Genomic DNA, 24,473 nt, shown 5'->3' with positions numbered 1-24,473 from the left:
CCTTTACTTGTCTCCAAATGCAAGTCAAACAGATGCAGGAAATGGGGGGAAAGATGTCTTTTTTGATGACTTTTTTCCACTGCTCAGGGGCTTTGTGCATCTTGGTGTATTGGCTGTGCATACAAGTTTTTGCAGAATAGTATCCCTGTCATAAAATACAGTTTTGTGAAGCTCACAACATACAATTTTTGTTGAGACTGAAACACAGAGCTCTCGATTCAGCTGTGTTGTAATCTTTGAGGCTATACTTGTGTGGCCTTTAACAACTACTGTATGCTGTTAAATGGCAGTCTCTCTCACTGTTGGTGAACACTGACTTGCAACCTGTTTCTGTTTGCCAGTGTATGTTGTCCATTGTGCTGTCATCATTTTTCATGGTGTTCTCCTGAACAAATGAAATAAAGTCTATGAACCAATGCATTTTGAGCCTCACTGGAAATTTGTCAGTTGCCTGTGTTTCTTTGAAAGGTTCTAATTGTCAGGTGTTCAATGTAGTAATCATCAGACGTCCATTCGAGCTAACACTCTGCTAATATGATTCACCATTGCAGCTACATTTGAACTTGTGATTTACTTCAAAGTTCAACTTCTTTTTCATGTAATGTTTTCATTATTTTGTCCACCCACATAGGTCTATTTTGATACACTATAGTCTGATACTTCAAATTTCGGTGTAGTTTTCTATTACTGTATTTTCACGTTTATATTGAAGTAGTCCACTTTTGCTCTAACCAGATAGGCCAAATTATTATTTTTGTGCATGGGCACATCATGGCTGGATTGCTGAAGTACTGGGGAAATGGTAAAGTTGCTTCTTGATGCCATTTACACTGTACATAGCATTCGCAATGGCTAAAAAGTGAATGCTGTTCTGTTTTTAGTTTTGAGGTAACGTTAATAATTTCCATTTTTACATTGATTTCTTCATATTTGCAGATCCTAGCATTGGTGGCTGTACGGAAAGCTATGGATTATATTTTCTCCCAGCATGACCTTAGTTTCTTGGATGACGTTATTCCAGAAAAAGACAAAAAGAAAAAGGAAGATGAGAAGAAGAAAAAGAAGAAGAAAGGGAGCATAGACAGCGACATTGATGATGTAACTTTTTTTTTAAACTTCAGTTTGTGATGTACATGTTTTTGCTCAGAAGAATGAATTTAGTAGAGGTTTTTTCAAATAATTTGCCCCAGCTAACAGATTGAATCAGTCTTGAATATATAAGTGCAGTTGAGTTTTTATTTATGACTGTTACTATTGTTTGTTTTCTAACAGTTAATAAGAATAATAAATTAATTAAAACAGACCATTTAAAATATTTTACTCTATGCACATCTTTAAAGGCATTATTTGTAAGAAATATTCCATTGGCTTCAAGGCGAGGCTTGACTAAAAATATTTGCTGATCACACAGCTGGAGAGTGAGAGGGTGTTCTTTCCAGATGTGCAAGTATGGATTTCACTGCACTCTGTACATATCTCAGTAAACCATGAAAACTTCAAATTGGTTAGCAAAGAAATATTTGTAATAATAGTAATAATAATAATAATATAATAATACATTTTATTTATGTGCACCTTTCCCTTTGCTGGGATTATTCTGTTCTCCTAAGGAAACAGGACTATTATTACAAACAGACTGATCTGTTATAGTATTATAGGTGATCTGGGCCTGTGTGGAGAGCTGCATTAATCTCAAATTGCCATCTCTCCAGTTTAATTTCACATTTTCTACTGTGCAATCATATTTGTGTTGCTGTTTTTTTTAGTTGCTACAGGTTTATTTATATTTTTGAAAATATTCAAGAAAAATCCTGCATTAAAAATCACAATTTTCTCATAAAGTTACATACTATGAAGCAAAGTACTGTTTAAATGTTGTCAATAACATCTTCTTCATCTGATTGTAATACTTTTAGTGAGAAACTTTAAATTAAGAGGAAATAAGGTATATGTTTTGATGAAGTTTACAGTAAGGGAAATTGAGCCTAAAATACTTATTGAGTGAATAGGACCCACCTATGAGATAAATATTTTTTATTACTAATTAGGGCACAAATAGATTAGATTTTTACACATCAGATTTTAATGAAACACAATTGAGTGTGCCACACAACCTTGTATGCAATTGTATAATTAAAATATTTAGCCTAATTTAATTTGAAGACTATGGGAAATAATAAACCTCACTTTTGCTTTTAGCTGGTTTTGCTAGTGACTTTTACAGTAGTAGTGTACAAGGCCTTTGGATGTTTTTTATGTTCGATATTATTCTATATATTACAATACCTGCCTTCCTAAAGGTAATTTGAGATATTGGTTTAATGTGAACAGCAAAAACTGTATTGCATTAAGATGTTTGGGTGAGTAGTTAGACTATTTTTTCTATGTAGTTGATATAACTTTATGTCATATTTACTTGAATTACTGCATTTATATTACCTGGTGACCCTGAATTGAACTGAACAAATTAGAAAATGAATACATGGATGCTCTTTATACTGTTAAATTAATATCACTTAATGCACAATGGTTTCACATTTGAATGGCTTAATTAAATTATTAACCAGACCCATTGTTCCAAAATAAACTTAAGATCTTGTAAAACAGGAGTCCGTGAGTCACAGCTGCCATCAGGTGTGGTAAAATAGAGATTTTAAGAGCTTTGTTTCAAATTAACTTACAATAATGATCATGTTTAGGAAAATGATCGGTATGATTAATAATAGTAAATATATATTTAAATATACAAACTAAATCATATATCCTACATACAAATTAAAATATAAAAACCCAAAGTCTGCCTGTGTGTTACATACTGTATAGAGGTGGCCGCACATAACCTCATATTGGTTTACTCACTGGAGTGAAGGGACTCACATCTGCTTCACAGTCCACAGTAAGATCTTCCAGATCATCAGCTGCCTTTTCTACACAGAGGAGGTGGCAAATAAGCACTCTGTGGCCCACACAGAACTGCCCTTTCCTTTTACATGGAAACCATGCTCACAGTCATAAGTCCTGCTTAATAAACCGAGGACATCAAATACTTGTGTAAGTGTGGAAAACGGCAACATCATAAGAAACATTGACAGACATTTTGATTCAATCACTGCTCATGGAGTCTTATAATATACTGTATGTAATCACATGCCTTTTTACTCCCAGTAAAATATAAAAAGGCAAATAGATATAAGTTGCATCATTTTAGCCATCTGTTTAATTATGTTACCTTTAAGTTTTCTTTACCCCTCTTTTTAGTAGTGATGACAAAAGTCTGCTGGATTTGCTTTACCTGGGCATAATTGTGGAAATTTTCAAGAACTTCACCAAAACTTCACTGCAAAAATGCATCTATTACTCCTTTACTATCATGTATCAATACCTTAACAAACACCTCTTTTTGTCTTCATAACACTTTCAAAGCATCAGTAAAGTGTTTACTCATCTTTGCAATGTGACCTACTAACAAAACATAACTTTGGACTGATCTGAGTTGGCTTAACTGAGACACATTTCTCTTGACATTATGTATTTAGTATAAGACTTGTGAATCCTTCATACCAGCAAGCAATTGAGTAACCGATCTACTGATGTTTGTTATGAAGACCAAAAAAAGCCTTGTTAAGGTCTTACCTGATAACAGTTAATAAGAAAAAGATGAATTTTATACTGCTCCAAAAAATTAAAGGAACACTTTTAATCAGAGTACAGTAATCCCTCCTCCATCGCGGGGGTTGCGTTCCAGAGCCACCCGCAAAATAAGAAAATCCGCGAAGTAGAAACCATATGTTTATATGGTTATTTTTATATTGTCATGCTTGGGTCACAGATTTGCGCAGAAACACAGGAGGTTGTAGAGAGACAGGAACGTTATTCAAACACTGCAAACAAACATTTGTCTCTTTTTCAAAAGTTTAAACTGTGCTCCATGACAAGACAGAGATGACAGTTCTGTCTCACAATTAAAAGAATGCAAACATATCTTCCTGTTCAAAGGAGTGCGTGTCAGGAGCACAGGCTGTCACAGAGATAGAGAGAAAAGCAAACAAATCAATAGGGCTGCTTTTAAGTATGCGAAGCACCGCGGCACAAAGCTGTTGAAGGCGGCAGCTCACACCCCCTCCGTCAGGAGCAGACAAAGAGAGAGAGAGAGAGACAGAGTTTGTTTTTCAATCAAAAATCAATACGTGCCCTTCGAGCTTTTAAGTATGCGAAGCACAGTGCAGCATGTCGTTTCAGGAAGCAGCTGCACAAAAGATAGCAACGTGAAGATAATCTTTCAGCATTTTTAGACGAGCGTCCGTATCGTCTAGGTGTGCGAGCAGCCCCCCTGCTCAATCCCCCTACGTCAGGATCAGAGAAAGTCAGCGCAAGAGAAAGAGAAAAGTAAGCTGGGTAGCTTCTCAGCCATCTGCCAATAGCGTCCCTTGTATGAAATCAACTGGGCAAACCAACTGAGGAAGCATGTACCAGAAATTAAAAGACCCATTGTCCGCAGAAACCCGCGAAGCAGCGAAAAATCCACGATATATATTTATATATGCTTACATATAAAATCCGCGATGGAGTGAAGCCGCGAAAGGCGAAGCGCGATATAGCGAGGGATTACTGTATAGCATCATGTCAATGAAACTTCTGGGATATTGATCTGGTCAGTTAAGTGCCAGATGGGGTTGTTAATCAGTTTCAGCTGCTTTGGTGTTAATGAAATTAACAACAGGTGCACTAGAGGGGCAACAATGAGACAACCCCCAAAACAGAAATGGTTTAATAGGTGGAGGTCACTGATATTTTTCCCTCCTAATCTTTTCTGACTGTTTTTTCACTAATTTTGCATTTGGCTACAGTCAGTGTCACTACTGGTAGCATGAGGCGATACCTGGGCCCTACAGAGGTTGCACAGATAGTCCAACTTCTCCAGGATGGAACATCAATATGTATGTTTGCCAGAAGGTTTGCTGTGTCTCCCAGCACAGTCTCAAGGGCATGGAGGACATTCCAGGAGACAGGCAGTTACTCTAGGAGTGCTGGACAGGGCCGTAGAAGGTCCTTAACCCATCAACAGGACCAGTATCTGCTTCTTTGGGCAAGGAGGAACAGGATGAGCACTGTCAGAGCCCTACAAAATGACCTCCAGCAGGCCACTGGTGTGAATGTCTCTGACCAAACTATCAGAAACAGACTTTATGAGGGTGGCCTGAGGGCCCCATGTCCTCTAGTGGGCCCTGTGCTCGCTGCCCGGCACCATGGAGCTTGATTGGCATTTGCCATAGAATATCAGAATTGGCAGGCCCACCACTGGCACCCTGTGCTTTTCACAGATGAGAGCAGGTTCACCCTGAGCACATGTGACAGACGTGAAAGGGTCTGGAGAAGCCGTGGAGAACGTTATGCTGCCTGTAACATCGTTCAGCATGACTGGTTTGGTGGTGGGTCATTGATGGTCTGGGGAGGCATATACATGGTGGGACACACAGACCTCTACAGGCTAGACAAAGGCACCTTGATTGCCATTAGGTATTGAGATGAAATCCTTGGACACATTGTCAGACCCTATGCTGGTGCAGTGGGTCCTGGTTTCCTCCTGGTGCACGACAATGCCTGGCCTGATGTGGTGAGAGTATGCAGGCAGTTCTTGGAGGATGAAGGAGTTGATACCATTGACTGGCCCCCAGGCTCGCCTGACCTAAATCTAATAGAACACCTCTGGGACATTATGTTTTGGTCCAGGTGGTCAGGTTGCACCTCAGACTGTCCAGGAGTTCAGTGATGCCCTGGTCCAGATCTGGGAGGAGATCCCCCAGGACACCAATTGTCATCTCATTAGATATGAGATATAGGAGCATACCCGACATTGTCAGGCATGCATAGAAGCACATGGGGGCCATACAAACTACTGAGTACGATTTTGAGTTGCTGCAATGAAATTTTGGCAAAATGGACTAGCCTGCCGCATCATTTTTTCACTTTGATTTTTGGGGTGTCTTTGAATTCAGCCCTCTATCAGTTAATAATTTTCATTTCTATCAAACGATGTGGCATCGTTTCATTCCTAACATGTTACCCAGTCTATATCAGTGTAGACATCCAGCAGGATTTTTCCCCATTGAGATCTGATGTGTTTTCAGAGTATTCCTTTATTTTTTTTTGGACATGATATCATGACACAGTTACTGCAGATTTGTCATCTGCACATCCATGACGTGAATCTTCCATTCCACCACATGCCAAAGGTACTCTATTGGATTGAAATCTGGTGAATATGGAGGCAGGACATAACATGCTTTCATGTTGTTGATGCCAAATTCTGACCCTACCATCCGAATGTCACAGCAAAAATCGAGACTGATCAGACCAGGCAACATTTTTCCAATCTTATGTTGTACAATTTTGTTGAGTCCAAGCCAATTGTAGCCTCATTTGCCTGTTCTTAGCTGACAGGAGAGGCACCCGGTGAGGTTTCCTGCTGCTATAGCCTGTCTGCTTCAAGGTTCGATGTATTATGCGTTTACAGATTCTCTTCTGTATATCTCGGTTGTAACGAGTGGTTATTTAAGGTCCTGTTGCCATTCTATCAGCTCAAACCAGTCTGGCCATTCTCCTTTGACCTCTGCCATCATCAAGGCATTTTCACACAAACAACTGCCGCTCACTGGATAGTTTTCTATTTTTCGAACCATTCTCTTGTAAACCCTAGAGGTGGTTATGTGTGAAAATCCCAGTAGATGATTAGTTTCTAAAATACTGGCACCAACAACAATGCCATGTTCAAAGTCACTTTAATCACCATTCTTTCCCATTCTGATGGTCAGTTTGAACTTCAGCAGGTCGTCTTGACAGTGTCTACATGCCTAAATTCAGTGATTAATTGATTAGATATTTGCGTTAACAAGCAGTTGAACAGGTGTATCTAATAAAGTGGCCAGTGAGTGTATTGCACCTTTGAAAGTTTGATAAAACCAATACTCTCTAAAGTTTGCCATACATCAACCTGGAGCGAGATGATTATAGGAGTTCTGACCAGGAGAAAACGTGGTGTTTCTTCATGTATTTTAAAGTACCTTGAGATATCATGTAGTACTACAGCAAAATAATAAAAAAGAAAGTGGAAGTACTACATTAAAGTTAATCATGTGAGCAAGAATTTGATACATAAGATTATGAGCAGAAGAATATGGCTTTTTAATGAAGAGAATTTTCAATAGACAAAAGCCTAATCTTCTCTCTAATACTTTTTAAACATTTTCTCCTCAGTCTGATTATCAATACCCAGAAAATGTTCCCAGCATTAAAATCCCCATGGACATCATGGAACAGGAGCCCTTCCTAAGTGATAACAAACCTGCAGACAGTGAGTAACTCTTATCCAAACCCTGCCTGACTGCAAATAGAATTAAACTGAAGTGATCTGCGCCATACATCTTGCTACTATCATAACCATTTTAACTTCAAGCATTCTTTTTTCTCTTTTAGTAACTTGGCAGACTGCTTATTGCTTTTAACCATTGTTAAATTTTAAGTTGACCCTATTGTGCCATCATTTTTTAACTGTTAGTTAGACTTTTCCTGTTGTCTACACCTTTAACCTTAGAATTAATTTGCCTTCACTGAAATTCTCTGACAAAGGTCCTTTGGTATCACTAACAATTCTTCGTTTGTTCTCTGTTCGTTTCCCACTCCTGTTTTTTGCATGATTTTTAATGGGGTGAAATAGAATAATATGGTTTAATTTTATTTTCTCCAGATAGAAATTGAAGCATGCAAATATATATATCAAATAATAACCATAAATGATTAATTGAAAAATACATCTGTAAATGATTAACATCTACAAATTATACAAAAACTGGTGAATCATAGCAAAATTAGAATTTAAGGTCTATTTATAATTTAAATTGCATTAGAAAACAAACTATTTAAAAATGATTTAATATTCTTCACACACTTTCTTAATTATATGAAATATGTTGTTTCATTTATATTCATAAAAGAGATGCACTGATATTATTTATAGTAATTAAATAATTATGTGCATTTTAACATCCATGAAAAATAACTGAAATGTAATTTACACTTAATGTGCAATTTAACAAAACATGGAGTTCAGTTTTCCTCAATAAAATCTTTTTGTTGTATCTTTTTTGTAAGCTCTAAAGCAGGAGCAGTTGACTGTCTATAAATAGCTGTTGCAACATATGTGCTATGCAGACCACCAATTTGTGCATCATGTAATGAGAAACCATATGTTTTATGTTTTATTTCATAGGAGAAAAGTCACCAGATTTCCTTGAACGATACACATCATGTTGATCAGGTTCATTTTACAAATTCAGCATCTATGCCAAGGTAATGTATTTGAACCGATTCATAACTTTAAAGTCTTTTTTATATAGTGTTAGTTTGGTTTTACTGTTTTATTACTAATTTTCTTTTAACATCTGTTATAGTTACATCTGTATCTTTTAATTTGTAGCTTGTATGTTTGATATTAACCACAAATAACATATTGAATCAGCCACCCATCGAGTCAGCCATCCATCCTTATTTTTAGCACATTTTTTCTGTACAGAGTCAATAAAGACTGGCTTGGCATTAATGGTGGCAAGGCAAGAATTGACCCAGCAAAAAAATAGTCTTCAGATTTTATTATTATACAACACTGAATCACTGGGCATTTAATTTGGCTTTTTTGACAATGATCTCCAGAAAAAGGCTCTTTAATGACAAAGTGAAAACAGATCAGTCCAAAGCGGTCTAAATTAATTACAAATGTAAAACACAAAATAATGAATTCAGTCATACATGTTAATGAGGAAAGCATTGCCTGGCATCTTTACAAACTCAGAATGATGCACTTGAGGTGTAAAATGTATAAAAAGGTTACATTTTCTCACTGAGAAAACACTCACGAGGGAGGAAAAGTCAAAGAAGAGATACAAATCATGAAACAGAATACAAATACACATTTGTAAATTCTGGAGCTCCTCAGAGCCTGGCCTCACAGGTTACTGCCCTGTTTGGCTAGTTGGGTGGCTTCCCCACTTTTATACCCGTCTTTATCACTTCAAAGCACTGCTCTAATCTGAGGTAAAAGGGCCAGAACTGTAAGGTAGCTCCTGGGTTACCTGTGGCTTAAAAATATCTAATTTATTAATCAGATAACATTTTCCTCATGTCTGTCCCACTGATGCCTTTGGGCACCTACTGTTATGAAGTCTGGCCCCTCATACTCCAAAACAGCTTTAGATCCAAAAATCAGTACTCCAAGTAGGTCTCGGAATACAGTGTAGGCTTGGCCCTTAAATTCTGCAACAGGTTTGCGACCAGCCCTTTATATACGCACCAAGCCTGGAATACTGAGAAGGGGAGAGGGGAACCATAACACTCCGAGGCTAAAGAAAAAACAAGATTTTTTTATAACTATAATAAAGCTTATTAACAAGAGAACAGAAAGAAGCAAAATGCAAAAAGATGTTTTAAAAAGGCAACTCAAAAAACAACCAAATCCAAAAACTGAATTCAAACAGCAAAGAAACAAGCAGAGACTCCAAACCTAAAAAATCAAACTGAGAACTTGTCAAGCTCAAATGAACACAGGGAAAACAAGAAGTGGGAGTCAAATAAAACAAGCAGGAGTGCATGACTCAGCAACGGGCTGAGGGCCTTTATATAGGCTGAGGGTGGTCCCTACAGATGCTCAACTAGAACAGACTAAATTATCATTCTTAACAAATACACAATAAAAAACACTTACAAAGAAAAGAACCTAACCAAAACATTTACATAGGAAAAATATTAACAATTAACATTAACAATAGTCACCTTCCTGTGCGATGCAATTTTCTCTGCGTCATACCAACTACTCCTCCCGCCTTCACCGTTTCCAACAAAAATACAAAAGTATGGTAACTTTTTGAACATCCCTCGTAATAATCAGACAGGTAACTGAACTGCTCTAGATGGCCATCACTTCCACATTTCTGCCTTATTTTCATACCTGAGACCACATCATTAACATTAAGGAAATGCAGAGAAACCTAAGCAGAACAGCAGCATTTTGAAACTGGACGGATTTAGTTTTTTCATGCCATACTAATGCCTCGGCCCTGTTTGCCTCCTATTGTGCTATATCCTTTAAGGCAACCACTTCGATTAGCTTGATAATTCTGTGACATTGTTCAGTATATCCCTGCTGGATTAGTAATGTCTTGGCAACTCTTTAAAATAATTCTTCAGCAGCCTAATGTAAAGAGATATAAAGTAAATCAAACCAGTATGAAATCTAAATAAGTAACAACTTTAAACTGACCTGATGTGATGGTGTGTGGATATGGGCCTAAGTGAGCCTAATGTTTGGCTGGGATAAAAACGGGCTTTTTGCATTTCTTATGTCAATAAGCGTGTCAGTAAAGGCATGAATGGGTGTTTACCTGTATTATATTATATTATATTATATTATATTATATTATATTATATTATATTATATTATATTATATTATATTATATTATAGGGCAGCATGGTGGTGCAGTGGTAGCGCTGCTGCCTCACAGTAAGGAGACCTGGGTTTGCTTCCCGGGTCCTCCCTGCATGGAGTTTGCATGTTCTCCAGGTGCTCCGGTTTCCTCCCACAGTCCAAAGACATGCAGGTTAGGTGCTTTGGCGATCCTAAATTGTCCATAGTGTGTGCTGTGTGTGTGTGTGTGTGCGCCCTGTGGTGGGCTGGCACCCTGCCTGGGGTTTGTTCCTGCCTTGCACCCTGTGCTGGTTGGGATTGGCTCCAGCAGACCCCCGTGACCCTGTGTTAGGATGTAGCAGGTTGGCAAATGACTGACTGAGTGACTGAATGACTATTATATTACAGTGCATCCGGAAAGTATTCCCAGCGCATCACTTTTTCCACATTTTGTTATGTTGCAGCCTTATTCCAAAATGGATTAAATTCATTTTTTTACTAAGAATTCTACACACAACACCCCATAATGACAACGTGAAAAAAATTTACTTGAGGTTTTTGCAAATTTATTAAAAATAAAAAAATTGAGAAAGCCCATGTACATAAGTATTCACAGCCTTTGCCATGAAGCTCAAAATTGAGCTCAGGTGCATCCTGTTTCCCCTGATCATCCTTCAGATGTTTCTGCAGCTTAATTGGAGTCCACCTGTGGTAAATTCAGTTGATTGGACATGATTTGGAAAGGCACACACCTGTCTATATAAGGTCCCACAGTTGAAAGTTCATGTCAGAGCACAAACCAAGCATGAAGTCAAAGGAATTGTCTGTAGACCTCCGAGACAGGATTGTCTTGAGGCACAAATCTGGGGAAGGTTACAGAAAAATTTCTGCTGCTTTGAAGGTCCCAATGAGCACAGTGGTCTCCATCATCCGTAAGTGGAAGAAGTTCGAAACCACCAGGACTCTTCCTAGATCTGGCCGGCCATCTAAACTGAGTGATCGGGGGAGAAGGGCCTTAGTCAAGGAGGTGACCAAGAACCCGATGGTCACTCTGTCAGAGCTCCAGAGGTCCTCTGTGGAGAGAGGAGAACCTTCCAGAAGGACAACCATCTCTGCAGCAATCCACCAATCAGGCCTGAATGGTAGAGTGGCCAGACGTCACTCTGGTCTGATGAGACAAAGATTGAACTCTTTGGTGTGAATGCCAGGCGTCACGTTTGGAGGAAACCAGGCACCACTCATCACCAGGCCAATACCATCCCTACAGTGAAGCATGGTGGTGGCAGCATCATGCTGTGGGGATGTTTTTCAGCGGCAGGGACTGGGAGACTAGTCAGGATAAAGGGAAAGATGACTGCAGCAATGTACAGAGACATCCTGGATGAAAACCTGCTCCAGAGCGCTCTTGACCTCAGACTGGGGCGACGGTTCATCTTTCAGCAAGACAACGACCCTAAGCACACAACCAAGATATCAAAGGAGTGGCTTCAGGACAACTCTGTGAATGTCCTTGAGTGGCCCAGCCAGAGCCTGGACTTGAATCCGATTGAACATCTCTGGAGAGATCTTAAAATGGCTGTGCACCGACGCTTCCCATCCAACCTGATGGAGCTTGAGAGGTGCTGCAAAGAGGAATGGGCGAAACTGGCCAAGGATAGGTGTGCCAAGCTTGTGGCATCATATTCAAAAAGACTTGAGGCTGTAATTGCTGCCAAAGGTGCATCGACAAAGTATTGAGCAAAGGCTGTGAATACTTACGTACATGTGATTTCTCCGTTTTTTTATTTTTAATAAATTTGCAAAAACCTCAAGTAAACTTTTTTCATGTTGTCATTATGGGGTGTTGTGTGTAGAATTCTGAGGAAAAAAATGAATTTAATCCATTTTGGAATAAGGCTGTAACATAGCAAAATGTGGAAAAAGTGATGCGCTGTGAATACTTTCCGGATGCACTGTATATTATATTATATTATATTATATTATATTATATTATATTATATTATATTATATTATATTATATTATATTAGCTATGTTACCTGAATATATTTAAAAGTATTTTTTGCCCTATGTATACCTTCCATGTCTAACATCCTTCCTTGTTATCTTTTTGTGTTGCAACTTTTCTTGCCTGGCGCTTCTTCTCTCGATCCCGTTCCTGTAAAGCGTGCTTCTGTCATTTTGAGGTAGCTTGCTTGGCTTCTGACTCCCTTTTGAATGCCACAAATGGTAGATGGGCCTTCATTACTCACTGTGAAAACCTCATTTATATTCTTGCGACTACGTCCCGTCTTTGGGTTGTGCTTCATTAGTATTCAGCAGCCCAACGTCACTCAGTATGTTATTCACTTTTTTGTTGCTGAAATGCTTCATTTTAGCTCACTTTTTGTAAAAATAAATAAATAGCCACAATCAAGAATTGAACTTTGCACCCATAGTGTATTGTGTCATCATCGTCACTACCACTGAGTCACCAAAGCCAAACCAACCAGATCAGATTGATGTCAGGGACTTGACATACACACATATGCAGGCAGTACTGTTTTATTATATAGTAGAGAAGATTATATTGAGGAAAATATAATTATTCTTTTGATGTCAGGTGGAGCAGGCTTAATTAAGCTGAATTAATGTACTCTGGAGCCTGAGACCTTTTTAGAGCTAGAAGAGATTTTTGAGCAGAGCCCAAACTTGGTGACTGGCAAGCAGTGGCAGAAGACAGCATACTGACACTGGAAATGTTCTGTTTAGGGGAAGCATTTACAGGGAGGAATGGTGCCACCTCATTTTGTCTTCTTTAATTGTGCCATGTGGTTAAGGTATTATGTCTGTACTCTATTAATATCCAGCTGACACTTCAGGAATAAAACTAAATGTCTTGGATTTTCTAGTGTTAGTAATGAATAGAACATCAACACTAACAGCCTCAGTGGTCTACGCAGCTCACATTGTCCTACCTTATGGTGTGCAGTGCTGAATTATGAGTAACACAGGTTCTGGCACATATTCATCCTTTTAACCTAATGTTGAAGAACAGTCTTTTTCAAAGTCTTTGTTACCAGCTGTGTCACAATTCATTCATGTTTTGATTGTTAAAATATATTTCACTGTTTTATTGCTGCCAATTGATGGCTAACCTACACTGCCCTGTGGTCTCTTTAGCCATTATAGAGAACTTCCATAGACACATTGCTGATATAATAGAAAAATTAATTCATCTTCTTTATAGAAAACGTGCTTGGAAACAACATTTCTTTAGCTCAGCAGGTAACAGCTTGTTTCAGCCGCTGGCTTGTTTGACGGAGGTCGTAGGTTAAGGTCAAGCTAACAGACTCTTAGAATATTTTTCTTTAATAAACAGTCAAATCACACAGTGAAACAACTTCAGCTGAGGACTACAGTTGCTTTGTTTTTTTAAATAATAAAAACTTAATCGAGGTTAACATAATTCTCTTGTTACCCTCCAAATGTATAGTTTTATTTTTGTGATGTGCATTTATACAATAAGGGCAGCACGGTGGTGCAGTGGTAGCGCTGCTGCCTCGCAGTTAGGAGACCCGGGTTCACTTCCCAGGTCCTCCCTGCGTGGAGTTTGCATGTTCTCCCCGTGTCTGCGTGGGTTTCCTCCCACAGTCCAAAGACATGCAGGTTGGTGCATTGGCGTTCCTGAATTGTCCCTAGTGTGTGTGTCCTGCGGTAGGCTGATGTCCTGCCCGGGGTTTGTTCCTGCCTTGTGCCCTGTGCTGGCTGGGATTGGCTCCAGCAGACCCCCATGACCCTGTGTTAGGATATAGCAGGTTGGAGAATGACTGACATTTATACAATAAGTTAACAACAATGACATTTTTGTTTCTTACAGCCCTCCAAGAATTCCAGCAAAATCTGTGCCTCAGATTAGAATAGACATTGACCCAGATGACAAAGGTTTCTTGTGGAGCAGCCGAGGGTCCGAGACTTTCCTGTAAGAAGCACAATCATCATACCTGCTCTCGTTTCCTGGTCTTAAAGAAGAGTTTGTTTTTCATTTTTATTCTCTATGCGATCAAAACAGATTGAAGATACGTGGAAGGATCAGGCTAGTTTTCAGCCAGTTGAAACACACACATTTGTCACAGAGCTGTTTATATAAAACAGAGCACACCGACCAGCTGGATAATGATTATCCACGGACAAACACACATTTCGATTTTTTGCACTCTGGATTCCATGCTACTGTACTTATTTTTTTTTTCATTTAACCTTGATTATGAAACATTTTGTGTTCCAACACGCAACTGAAACACTGCCAAGATTAACCTTTGCTTCTTCTTCTATGCAAGGATGCATAACCTGACTTCACTGGAATTAATAAATGAGAATAACAAACACCAAGTGTGGCGAGCTTGCACAGGCCAATCGGACTTCTCTCTCGCCTCGCCGTTTCTTATTTTCTGTGGTTTCTCTGTGTTGGCCCATTTTACTTTGAGGCTGTTTCTTCAGATGAATGGCAAAGAATTTTGAGGCCTAACTTTTGTGTCTTTTTTTAAACCTTTTTGTAAATTAATGATCATAATAATCACAATAATAATTATAATAAACTATTTTCCTGTAGCAGGAAATTATCTGATCCATTTAGTAGTTCTACCTCTTATTATAGGCGACAATTACAAAATGAAAGGGTGTGAAATACTTTTGTTAAGGAAAAGGCACATGACTTAACAGAGTATTAATTATTTACTTTCTGCGTTGTTTATAGTTCCTTTTGGAGCATATTATTCTCAAAGATAAAATGTATTATGTGAAAGGCAATATTTTTAATACAGAAATAATTGTTACACTTAAGTATGATAACTTGTGCTGTGTGTATATGACAGAATAGCAGATATTTTGGGCTGTGCCACCATTCAGACATTACTGAAGTATTGAAGGCTTTCGGTGATGGCTGAAGTGATTGAAATGACGAAAAAGCTTTCAAGTCAACCCGTCTTCATTCAAATCAGTCGATGCAAGCCACTCAGAAGACGTTCCAAATAATATTCAGTGTTGCTGGAATACAATTGCAGATTTTTTCAGTTTGTCATAAATATTAAGTAACAAACAGATTATCTGATTCCCCGAGTACGTGACAGTCTTATTTTAATTGAAAATAAACCCTCTTTCTATACATGGAACAGTTGATTAATGCTTACAATTATGTTATTTTCAAATTGTGTTTCTCTCTCTTGGTGTAAGATGTCAACACCACGATTAACTTTCAAACTAATTTAATTTGATTTACCTTCATGTGTTTCCATTAATAAAACACAAAAGTCTTCCAGCTAATGCTGCGCTGAATACTTTTCTAGGACTAAAATGTTGTGCCTACTTTTTAAAATTCTAAAATAAAATTCCATTTGGAATGTATATGTATATCGTTTAATTACCGCTTGAACGTCAATTTTCTTCACCATGGAGTTTTATGTCAATGAAGTTTTATGAACAGTTTCCAATTTGGCATTTGCAGCAACAGCTTGTCTCATTCCATGATGCTGATTTTATTATGTCTGTTTTATTTTATTTCTTTGCAAAATTAGAGTAAAATATAACTGAGCATGCTACAGTATTTGCTATATACCCTGAAATAACGATTGCTTACATTCATCAATCATTTAAATTGAAAAGGAGCAATATATCTTTATTATTTAATCAAATTTTATGAGCACTATGGACGGACTAAGATTAAATAACTTTTTTACAGGCAGCATAAAGCATGGTATTAGAATATTAATGACTATTTCCTGTACTTTATATTGTAACTTTTTAGAATGGAAAAAATATTTTAGCATTTATATTTTTGAAATGAAATGTATCTTGAAAATAAACCAACTTTATTTACTTGGGTGTTCGTATTCGTTACTCTCTTTTAGAAATTCGCCAGGCTAATACGGTGGAGTTACTCTCTTATTGTTTTTAATGCTTACAGTTATGTTATTTTCAAATTGTGTGTCATTCTCTTGGTGTAAGATGTCAACACCACAATTAACACAACTCACAAAATTCACTTTACTGGAAGTAGAAGAGAAGGAGAGAATTGAAATAAAACTGAGTGCCATTATGTACAACGCTGCACATCCTCTCTCTGACACACTAACACTGAGGACTTTCAGCCAACAAGTTATTAAGCAGAAGTGTGTGAAGAAACGCTACGGGGGGCTCCTTTACACCAACAGCAATACACCTGCATAAGGCCTCAGTGTGACTGTGACAGCCAAGTCAGAAGCTTTCTTTCTTTTTCATTTTCTTGAATTATAGTCATTCTGGTGTGTGTGTGTTTATTTATTTACTTACTTATCTACCTATTTATATATTTATTTAAGGAGCTTCTGTAAAAAGCCAAATTTGACCCCTGGGGACAAATAAAAGTTCTATCTATTCATATTAAAACCTAGTAGTGATGGACGATTTTCGTCTTAACTCTTACGTGACACTTATGCCCCATTCATGTACACAGTCGTACAGTTTCCAATATTCCATGAGTCTCCCATTCAAGTAGATTTGAACATTAGAAACAATCTAGAAGAGAAGAGGCCATTCAGCCCAGCAGAGCTCACCAATCCTATTCATCGAATTCCTGCAAATTAACATCAAGTTGAGTTGTGGAGGTCTCTGAAATTCTACTGCCTACCACAGTACTTGGTAGCTTATTCCATGTGTCTATGGCTCTCTGTGTGAAGACAGATTTCCTAATATTTGTGGAAAATTTACCCTTTACAAGTTTCCAGCTGTGCCTCTGTGCTAAATGTCCTGTTTTTATTACACTACAAATTTCATAATCTTCCAAGCTCCCCTTAAACCACAAAAACATAACAAATCCTTCTATGCAGATATTGACTCATTCACTTTGTCATTCCACATCATAGTAATTTGTGTGAATTATGGCATTGGGCAAAGTATGCAAAGCAAATTAGATTTTTATTTTGCCTCCTGACCTCCACGTATGGTATACCGTATGACCAGTGCTGCTGCTCGGTTATCTTGTGCCCTAGGCCAAGCTTATTACTACACCAACCGACTGTTTGGTAGCCAACCTGTGTAGCTGGGTCTCCCCCAACCCTTATGGTCTGAACCCTAGACAAATGCCTAATTCACCTTGATGGTGACACCGGCCCTGCGTTTGACTCATTTTAATGTCCAGTTAAGCATCTAGACCTGAAAAATCCTCCCTTTTAGGCCACTTTTCGGACCCTATTTTGTGCAGGAAATTACACCATTATGAAAAAGGGTAAACCAGTAGGTGTCTTCAGCAAAAAAATGATCAGAAGGACTTGAAGTTGTGCTTATCACATCAACCAACCCCAGAGGTTCACCCCCTAATGGGATACAAGGGGTCAAAGTTACTAATTTGACAAAACTATGAAATCATGGAGATCGGTAATATAGGCATGTGGAGTGTCATTTTATGCTCTTTTGTGGTTGCTGATCACAAATATAATAATATTTTAGATATCTGATTGTTTACCGTTGGTCCTAGCTGACTAAGAGCAACTTTCAGGAGACTACAAATGACAAATGCAAAGTATAAACATGTGGGATATAATTTTAGACTATTTCAAGATCAGTGATTATAAATTTGTTAATTTTTGATCCTTTACTAGATCTGTTTAACCTCCTGATTGCTTTACTGTAGCTGCCCAAGCCTGTGCTGTGTGGATTAAAAAGAGCAGCAGAACGCTAACTAATAAAGTCACTAAACACTCTGTTGTTATCCGGAAAACAAAGACAATGGGAGATGTGTGACGCTGACCTTTTATACCATTGTGCGAGTGACATCACAAGTCATGAACTCTTCTTATCGTAAGGCAGCAGTGGGCATAGAACCCACAAAACAAAACAAACCAAAATGATGGCACCAATTAACAGAAACAAAATGGCAGTGCACCAAGACTTCCAATATTTTTAACAAACTGAAAATGGCCCTAAATTACAAAACCAATTGCAAAAATGGATTCTGCATATTGCAAAAACTTTAAAAAGAAGAAAACAGTACAGAAATACTGTAGATAAAGTTTTAAAAAATTTATATTCATGGCACAAAGTTGTAGCCTTTTGTGATAAGATATCTGTGGCAACGCGGGATTTTTAAATAAATAATCAGGTGTGCTGGCACTGCTCTGGGGTTGATTGGGGTTCTTGGCTGATTACGCATTAATGTGCAAATGTGAGGAGATCAGTCAGGTACGTCATTCACGCCTCAGAGTAGGTGGAGGAGAGCACCTGCAACTGTTTGGGCAATATGAAAGGAGCCTGCACGATAGAAAGGGGGATAAAAAATGAGATTAGATGAAAGAAAAGAAAGGGGAAGAAAGAAAGAATGGCAGTGAAGGAAGGAGAGAAAGGCAGGATGGTGCTTTGCCCATGTCATGAGGAAGGAGGTAGGTGGTCAGGCGTATACCACAGGGAAGCGAGCGGCAAGCCGCACTTGAGCGTGAGGTTGGAGGAGAGGTGGTCTGACTGAGCAACGCAGAGTGGCGTAGGAGCGGACTCGTTGAATTTCATCTCCCTCGTGACACAGACGGACTGGCTGAGGGGGATGTGCATGTGGTTCGGAGGAGAATCCTAGGGACGCCAACAGACTGGCAGTAGGAACCTGAAGCCAGGATTTAGTGGAAAATTGCACCTGTTGGTGGGCATCTCCTCATGCTGCGCGGGGCTGAAGAGGGTAAGCTGAGATTTTAGAGAGAGGCATAGGGGCTTGTGACTGTTTTAATTGGGAAACCTTACTGGAAATGTAACCTCAGTTTTATTGGATTTTTTATTGGATTTTATCCTCCACATTTTAATGGATTATTTATTTATTGAGGACCTGTTATGACACTGCACTGGTTTTTGAATATTTAGGATTGGTTTCAGGGATTTCCCAGCTTATCTTGATTATCAACATTTCCAGGTTTAAGAGGCTCCTGGATGCACAATGGAGCGTGGAGCTCTCAGACATTAACAGTACCCTTCACTGGAAGCAAGGGGCCTAGCAAAGCCCTGAAAAACAGCCCCAGACCTTTCTGGCTCCTCCACCAAACTTTGCACTATGCACTGCAGAAAGTTTCGTTCTCCTGGGATCTGCTAAACCCAGATTCGGCCATCAGACTGCCAGACAGTGAAGCATGATTCATCACTCCAGAGAACAGGTTTCCACTGCTCCACAAACCTGAAGTGGCATGCTTTACACCACTCCAGCCAAGGCTTGGCATTGCGCATGCTGATCGCAAACATGGACATGGAAACGTACTTCATGAAGCTCTTGACACACAGTTCTTGTGCTGATGTTGCTTCCAGAGGCAGTTTGAAACCCTGTTGTCAGTGATGCACCCGAACACGGGTGGTTTTTGTCTGCTATGTGCTTCAGCACTTGCTGGCACCACTCTGTGAGTTTGCATGGTCTGCCACTTTGTGGCTGAGCCGTTGTTGCTCCTTGACACTTCTGTCTCACGATAGTAGCACTTACGGTTGACTCAGCATAGAAGAAATTTCACACACTGACTTGTGGCAACGTATGAATGACAGTGCCATGTTTAAAGTCACTGATCTCCTGGGTACGACCCATTCTAGTGCCAGTGTTTGCCAATGGAGATTGCATTGCTAGGTGCAGTTTTTATTACCCTGTTCGCAATGAGACATCTGAACTCAATAATTTGGAGGGCTGTCCACATAATTTCGGCCATATGTATGTGGTAATATTTTGCTTAAGTTTGCCTTGGCGTGCGCAGAAGCTCAGCCTCCTAATGTTACCTTCTGACTCATTTCTTTACTTTAAATTCATAAGTAATATAAATATGCTTATCACAGTGGAGATTTTGGTCTGAGGCTGGCTGTCATGTCCAACAACAACATTTATTTATATAGCACATTTTCATACAAATGATGTAGCTCAAAGTGCTTTTCAAGATAAAGAAAGAAAAAAGAAAAATATAAAAATAAGATTAGGCAATACTAAGTAACAAAGAATAAAGTAAGGTCTGATGGCCAGGAAGACAAAACAACAAAAAAAAAAACTCCAGAGGGCTGGAAAAAAAAATCTGCAGGGGTTCCAATGCCACGAGACCACCCAGACCCAACTAGGCATTCTACCCATGGTTTACAGGCTTCATGTGAAAGAATTTGATGGTGATGGTCATGTGGACATCTGCCCTTCAATGCAGCACGGTGCTTTGATCAGGTGGTGGTGGCGCACCACAGAAAAATGGAAAATGGACAACAGAGAAAGTAGTGGTTAGAACGGGGCCATGATAAAAATGATAATTCAGTGCATATACAGAATATCAGGGTTACACTAAAATGAAGCTATGACAAAGCCATGTTGAAGGAATGGGTTTTTAGCAGTTTTTTAAAGTGCTCCACCGTATTAGCCTGACGAATTTCTATCTGTAAGCTATTTCAGATTTTAGGTGCGTAACAGTAGAAGGCTGCTTATATATATACAGTATATGGGGTGGCACAGGTCCTCCCTGCGTGGAGTTTGTTCTCCCCGTGTCTGTGTGGGTTTCCTCTGGGTGCTCCAGTTTCCTCCCACAGTCCAAAGTCATGCAGGTTAGGCAGATTGCCGATCTTATATTGTCCTCGGTGTGTGTCCTGCGGTGGGTTGGCACCTTGCCCAGGAATTTGTTCCTGCCTTGCTCCCTGTGCTGGCTGGGATTGGTTCCAGCAGACCCCCATGACCCTGTGTTAGGATATACTGGTTTGGAGAATGACTGACTGACTATTGGAGAATGACTGACTGACTGACTATATACTGTATATATACTGTATATATATACAGTCATATGAAAAAGTTTGGGAATCCCTCTCAGCCTGCGTAATAATTTATTCTAGTTTCAACAAAAAATATAAAAGTGGTATGTCTTTCATTTCCTAGGAACATCTGAGTACTGGGGTGTTTTCCAAACAAAGATTTTTAGTGAAGCAGTATTTAGTTGTATGAAATTAAATCAAATGTGAAAAACTGGCTGTGCAAAAATGTGGGTCCCCTTGTAATTTTGCTGATTTGAATGTATGTAACAGCTCAATACTGATTACTTGCAACACCAAATTGGTTGGATTAGCTCATTAAGCCTGGAACTTCATAGACAGGTGTGTCCAATCATGAGAAAAGGTATTTAAGTTGGTCAATTGCAAGTTGTCATTCCCTTTGACTCTCCTCTGAAGAGTGACAGCATGGGATCATCAAAGCAACTCTCAAAAGATCTGAAAACAAAGATTTGTCAGCATCATGGTTTAGGGGTAGGTTACAAAAAGCTATCTCAGAGGTTTAAACTGTCAGTTTCAACTGTAAGGAATGAAATCAGGAAATGGAAGGCCACAGGCACAGTTGCTGTTAAACCCAGCAGGTCTGGCAGGCCAAGATAAATACAGGAGCGGCATATGCGCAGGAATGTGAGAATGGTTACAGACAACCCACAGATCACCTCCAAAGACCTGCAAGAACATCTTGCTGCAGATGGTGTATCTGTACATCGTTCAACAATTCAATTTGCACAAAGAACATCTGTATGGCAGGGTGATGAGAAAGAAGCCCTTTCTGCACTCACACCACAAACAGAGTTGCTTGTTGTATGCAAATGCTCATTTAGACAAGCCAGATTCATTTTGGAACAAAGTGCTTTGGACTGATGAGACAAAAATTGAGTTATTTGGTCATGACAAAAAGTTCTTTGCATGACGGAAGAAGAACACCGCATTCCAAGAAAAACACCTGCTACCTACTGTCAAATTTGGTGGAGGTTCCATCATGCTGTGGGGCTGTGTGGCGAGTTCAGGGACTGGGGCCCTTGTTAAAGTTGAGGGTCAGATGAATTCAACCCAATATCAACAAATTCTTCAAGATAATGTTCAAGCATCAGTCACAAAGTTAAAGTTACACAGGTGTTGGATATTCCAAAAAGGCAATGACCCAAAACACAGTTCGAAATCTACAAAGGCATTCATGCAGAAGTTGAAGTACAATGTTCTGGAATGGCCGTCACAGTCCCCTGACTTGAATATCATCAAAAATCTATGGGATGATTTGAAGCAGGCTGTCCATGCTCGGCAGCCATCAAATTTAACAGAAGTGGAGAGATTTTGCATGGAAGAATGGTCAACAATACCTCCATCTAGAATCCAGACACTCATCAAAGGCTATAGGAGGCGTCTAGAGGCTGTTATATTTGCAGAAGGAGGCTCAACTAAGTATTGATGTAATATCTCTGTTGTGGTGCCCAAATTTATGCACCTGTCTAATTTTGTTATGATGCATATTGCATATTTTCTGTTAATCCAATAAACTTAATGTCACTGCTGAAATACTACTGTGTCCATAAGGCATGTCATATATTAAAAGGAAGTTGCTACTTTGAAAGCTCAGCCAATGATAAACAAAAATCCAAAGAATTAAGAGGGGTTCCCAAACTTTTTCATATGACTGTATGTATACATGGGAGGCAACTAAAAGGCTCAAAAGATGGTAATTCCTCACCAGACCAGGGGATAGCAGAGTGCATTAATCCTTGCTCATTTCCATTAGCAGACAGATCACAGGAAATTCCGCTTGGATCCGATGACGTCACTTCTAGTTCCGGTATCAAGACAGCACTTCCAGTTCCAGCTCTAAGGACGTCACTTCTGGTTCCTGCCTGATGACATCATTTCCCATCTGCCACATATATAAGCACCAAGTTTTCCTATACTGATTGTTCTTTGTTATAGACTGATCTGTACCAATTTCAACCACATCTTTGCTACGATTTGGCAGCCAATTTCAAGTATACGGGTGGCTGCCCCCAAACCTCTTTCCTGTGTTGTCTGGATCATATATATATACAGGTGCTGGTCATAAAATTAGAATATCATGACAAAGTTGATTTATTTCAGTAATTCCATTCAAAAAGTGAAACTTGTATATTAGATTCATTCATTACACACAGACTGATGTATTTCAAATGTTTATTTCTTCTAATGTTGATGATTATAACTGACAACTAATGAAAGTCCCAAATTCAGTATCTCGGAAAATTAGAATATTGTGAAAAGGTTCAATATTGAAGACACCTGGTGCCACACTCTAATCAGCTAATTAACTCAAAACACCTGCAAAAGCCTTTAAATGGTCTCTCAGTCTAGTTCTGTAGGCTACACAATCATGGGGAAGACTGCTGACTTGACAGTTGTCCAAAAGACGACCATTGACACCTTGCACAAGGAGGGCAAGACACAAAAGGTCATTGCTAAAGAGGCTGGCTGTTCACAGAGCTCTGTGTCCAAGCACATTAATAGAGAGGCGAAGGGAAGGACAAGATGTGGTAGAAAAAAGTGTACAAGCAATAGGGATAACCGCACCCTGGAGAGGATTGTGAAACAAAACCCATTCAAAAATGTGGGGGAGATTCACAAAGAGTGGACTGCAGCTGGAGTCAGTGCTTCAAGAACCACCACGCACAGACGTATGCAAGACATGGGTTTCAGCTGTCGCATTCCTTGTGTCAAGCCACTCTTGAACAAGAGACAGCGTCAGAAGCGTCTCGCCTGGGCTAAAGACAAAAAGGACTGGACTGCTGCTGAGTGGTCCAAAGTTATGTTCTCTTATGAAAGTAAATTTTGCATTTCCTTTGGAAATCAAGGTCCCAGAGTCTGGAGGAAGAGAGGAGAGGCACAGAATCCGCGTTGCATGATGTCCAGTGTAAAGTTTCCACAGTCAGTGATGGTTTGGGGTGCCATGTCATCTGCTGGTGTTTGTCCATTGTGTTTTCTGAGGTCCAAGGTCAACGCAGCCGTCTACCAGGAAGTTTTAGAGCACTTCATTCTTCCTGCTGCTGACGAACTTTATGGAGATGCAGATTTCATTTTCCAACAGGACCTGGCGCCTGCACATAGTGCCAAAGCTACTAGTACCTGGTTTAAGGACCATGGTATCCCTGTTCTTGATTGGCCAGCAAACTCGCCTGACCTTAACCCCATAGAAAATCTATGGAGTATTGTGAAGAGGAAGATGCAATACGCCAGACCCAACAATTCAGAAGGGCTGAAGGCCACTA

The 24,473-nt window shown here is 39.3% G+C and overlaps 1 protein-coding gene across 6 annotated transcripts in view; it reads left to right on the top strand.

The window, feature by feature from the left end:
• Window positions 1-16,305, top strand: part of slc4a4a (solute carrier family 4 member 4a) — a 285,556-nt gene extending 269,251 nt beyond the window's left edge. For all 6 annotated transcript variants that reach the window (XM_051929546.1, XM_028805563.2, XM_051929545.1 and 3 more), the window contains 4 exons: window positions 937-1,098; window positions 7,255-7,351; window positions 8,267-8,346; window positions 14,312-16,305. In XM_051929546.1, coding sequence (XP_051785506.1) covers window positions 937-1,098; window positions 7,255-7,351; window positions 8,267-8,310 — 303 coding nt within the window. In that variant the 3' untranslated portion in view covers window positions 8,311-8,346; window positions 14,312-16,305. The remainder of the gene's footprint in view (window positions 1-936; window positions 1,099-7,254; window positions 7,352-8,266; window positions 8,347-14,311) is intronic.
• Window positions 16,306-24,473: the final 8,168 nt, after the last annotated feature.

Source organism: Erpetoichthys calabaricus, chromosome 7 (genome assembly GCF_900747795.2).
Source record: "Erpetoichthys calabaricus chromosome 7, fErpCal1.3, whole genome shotgun sequence".
Lineage (NCBI taxonomy): Eukaryota > Metazoa > Chordata > Cladistia > Polypteriformes > Polypteridae > Erpetoichthys > Erpetoichthys calabaricus.
This window is presented reverse-complemented; position numbering and strand designations above follow the sequence as displayed.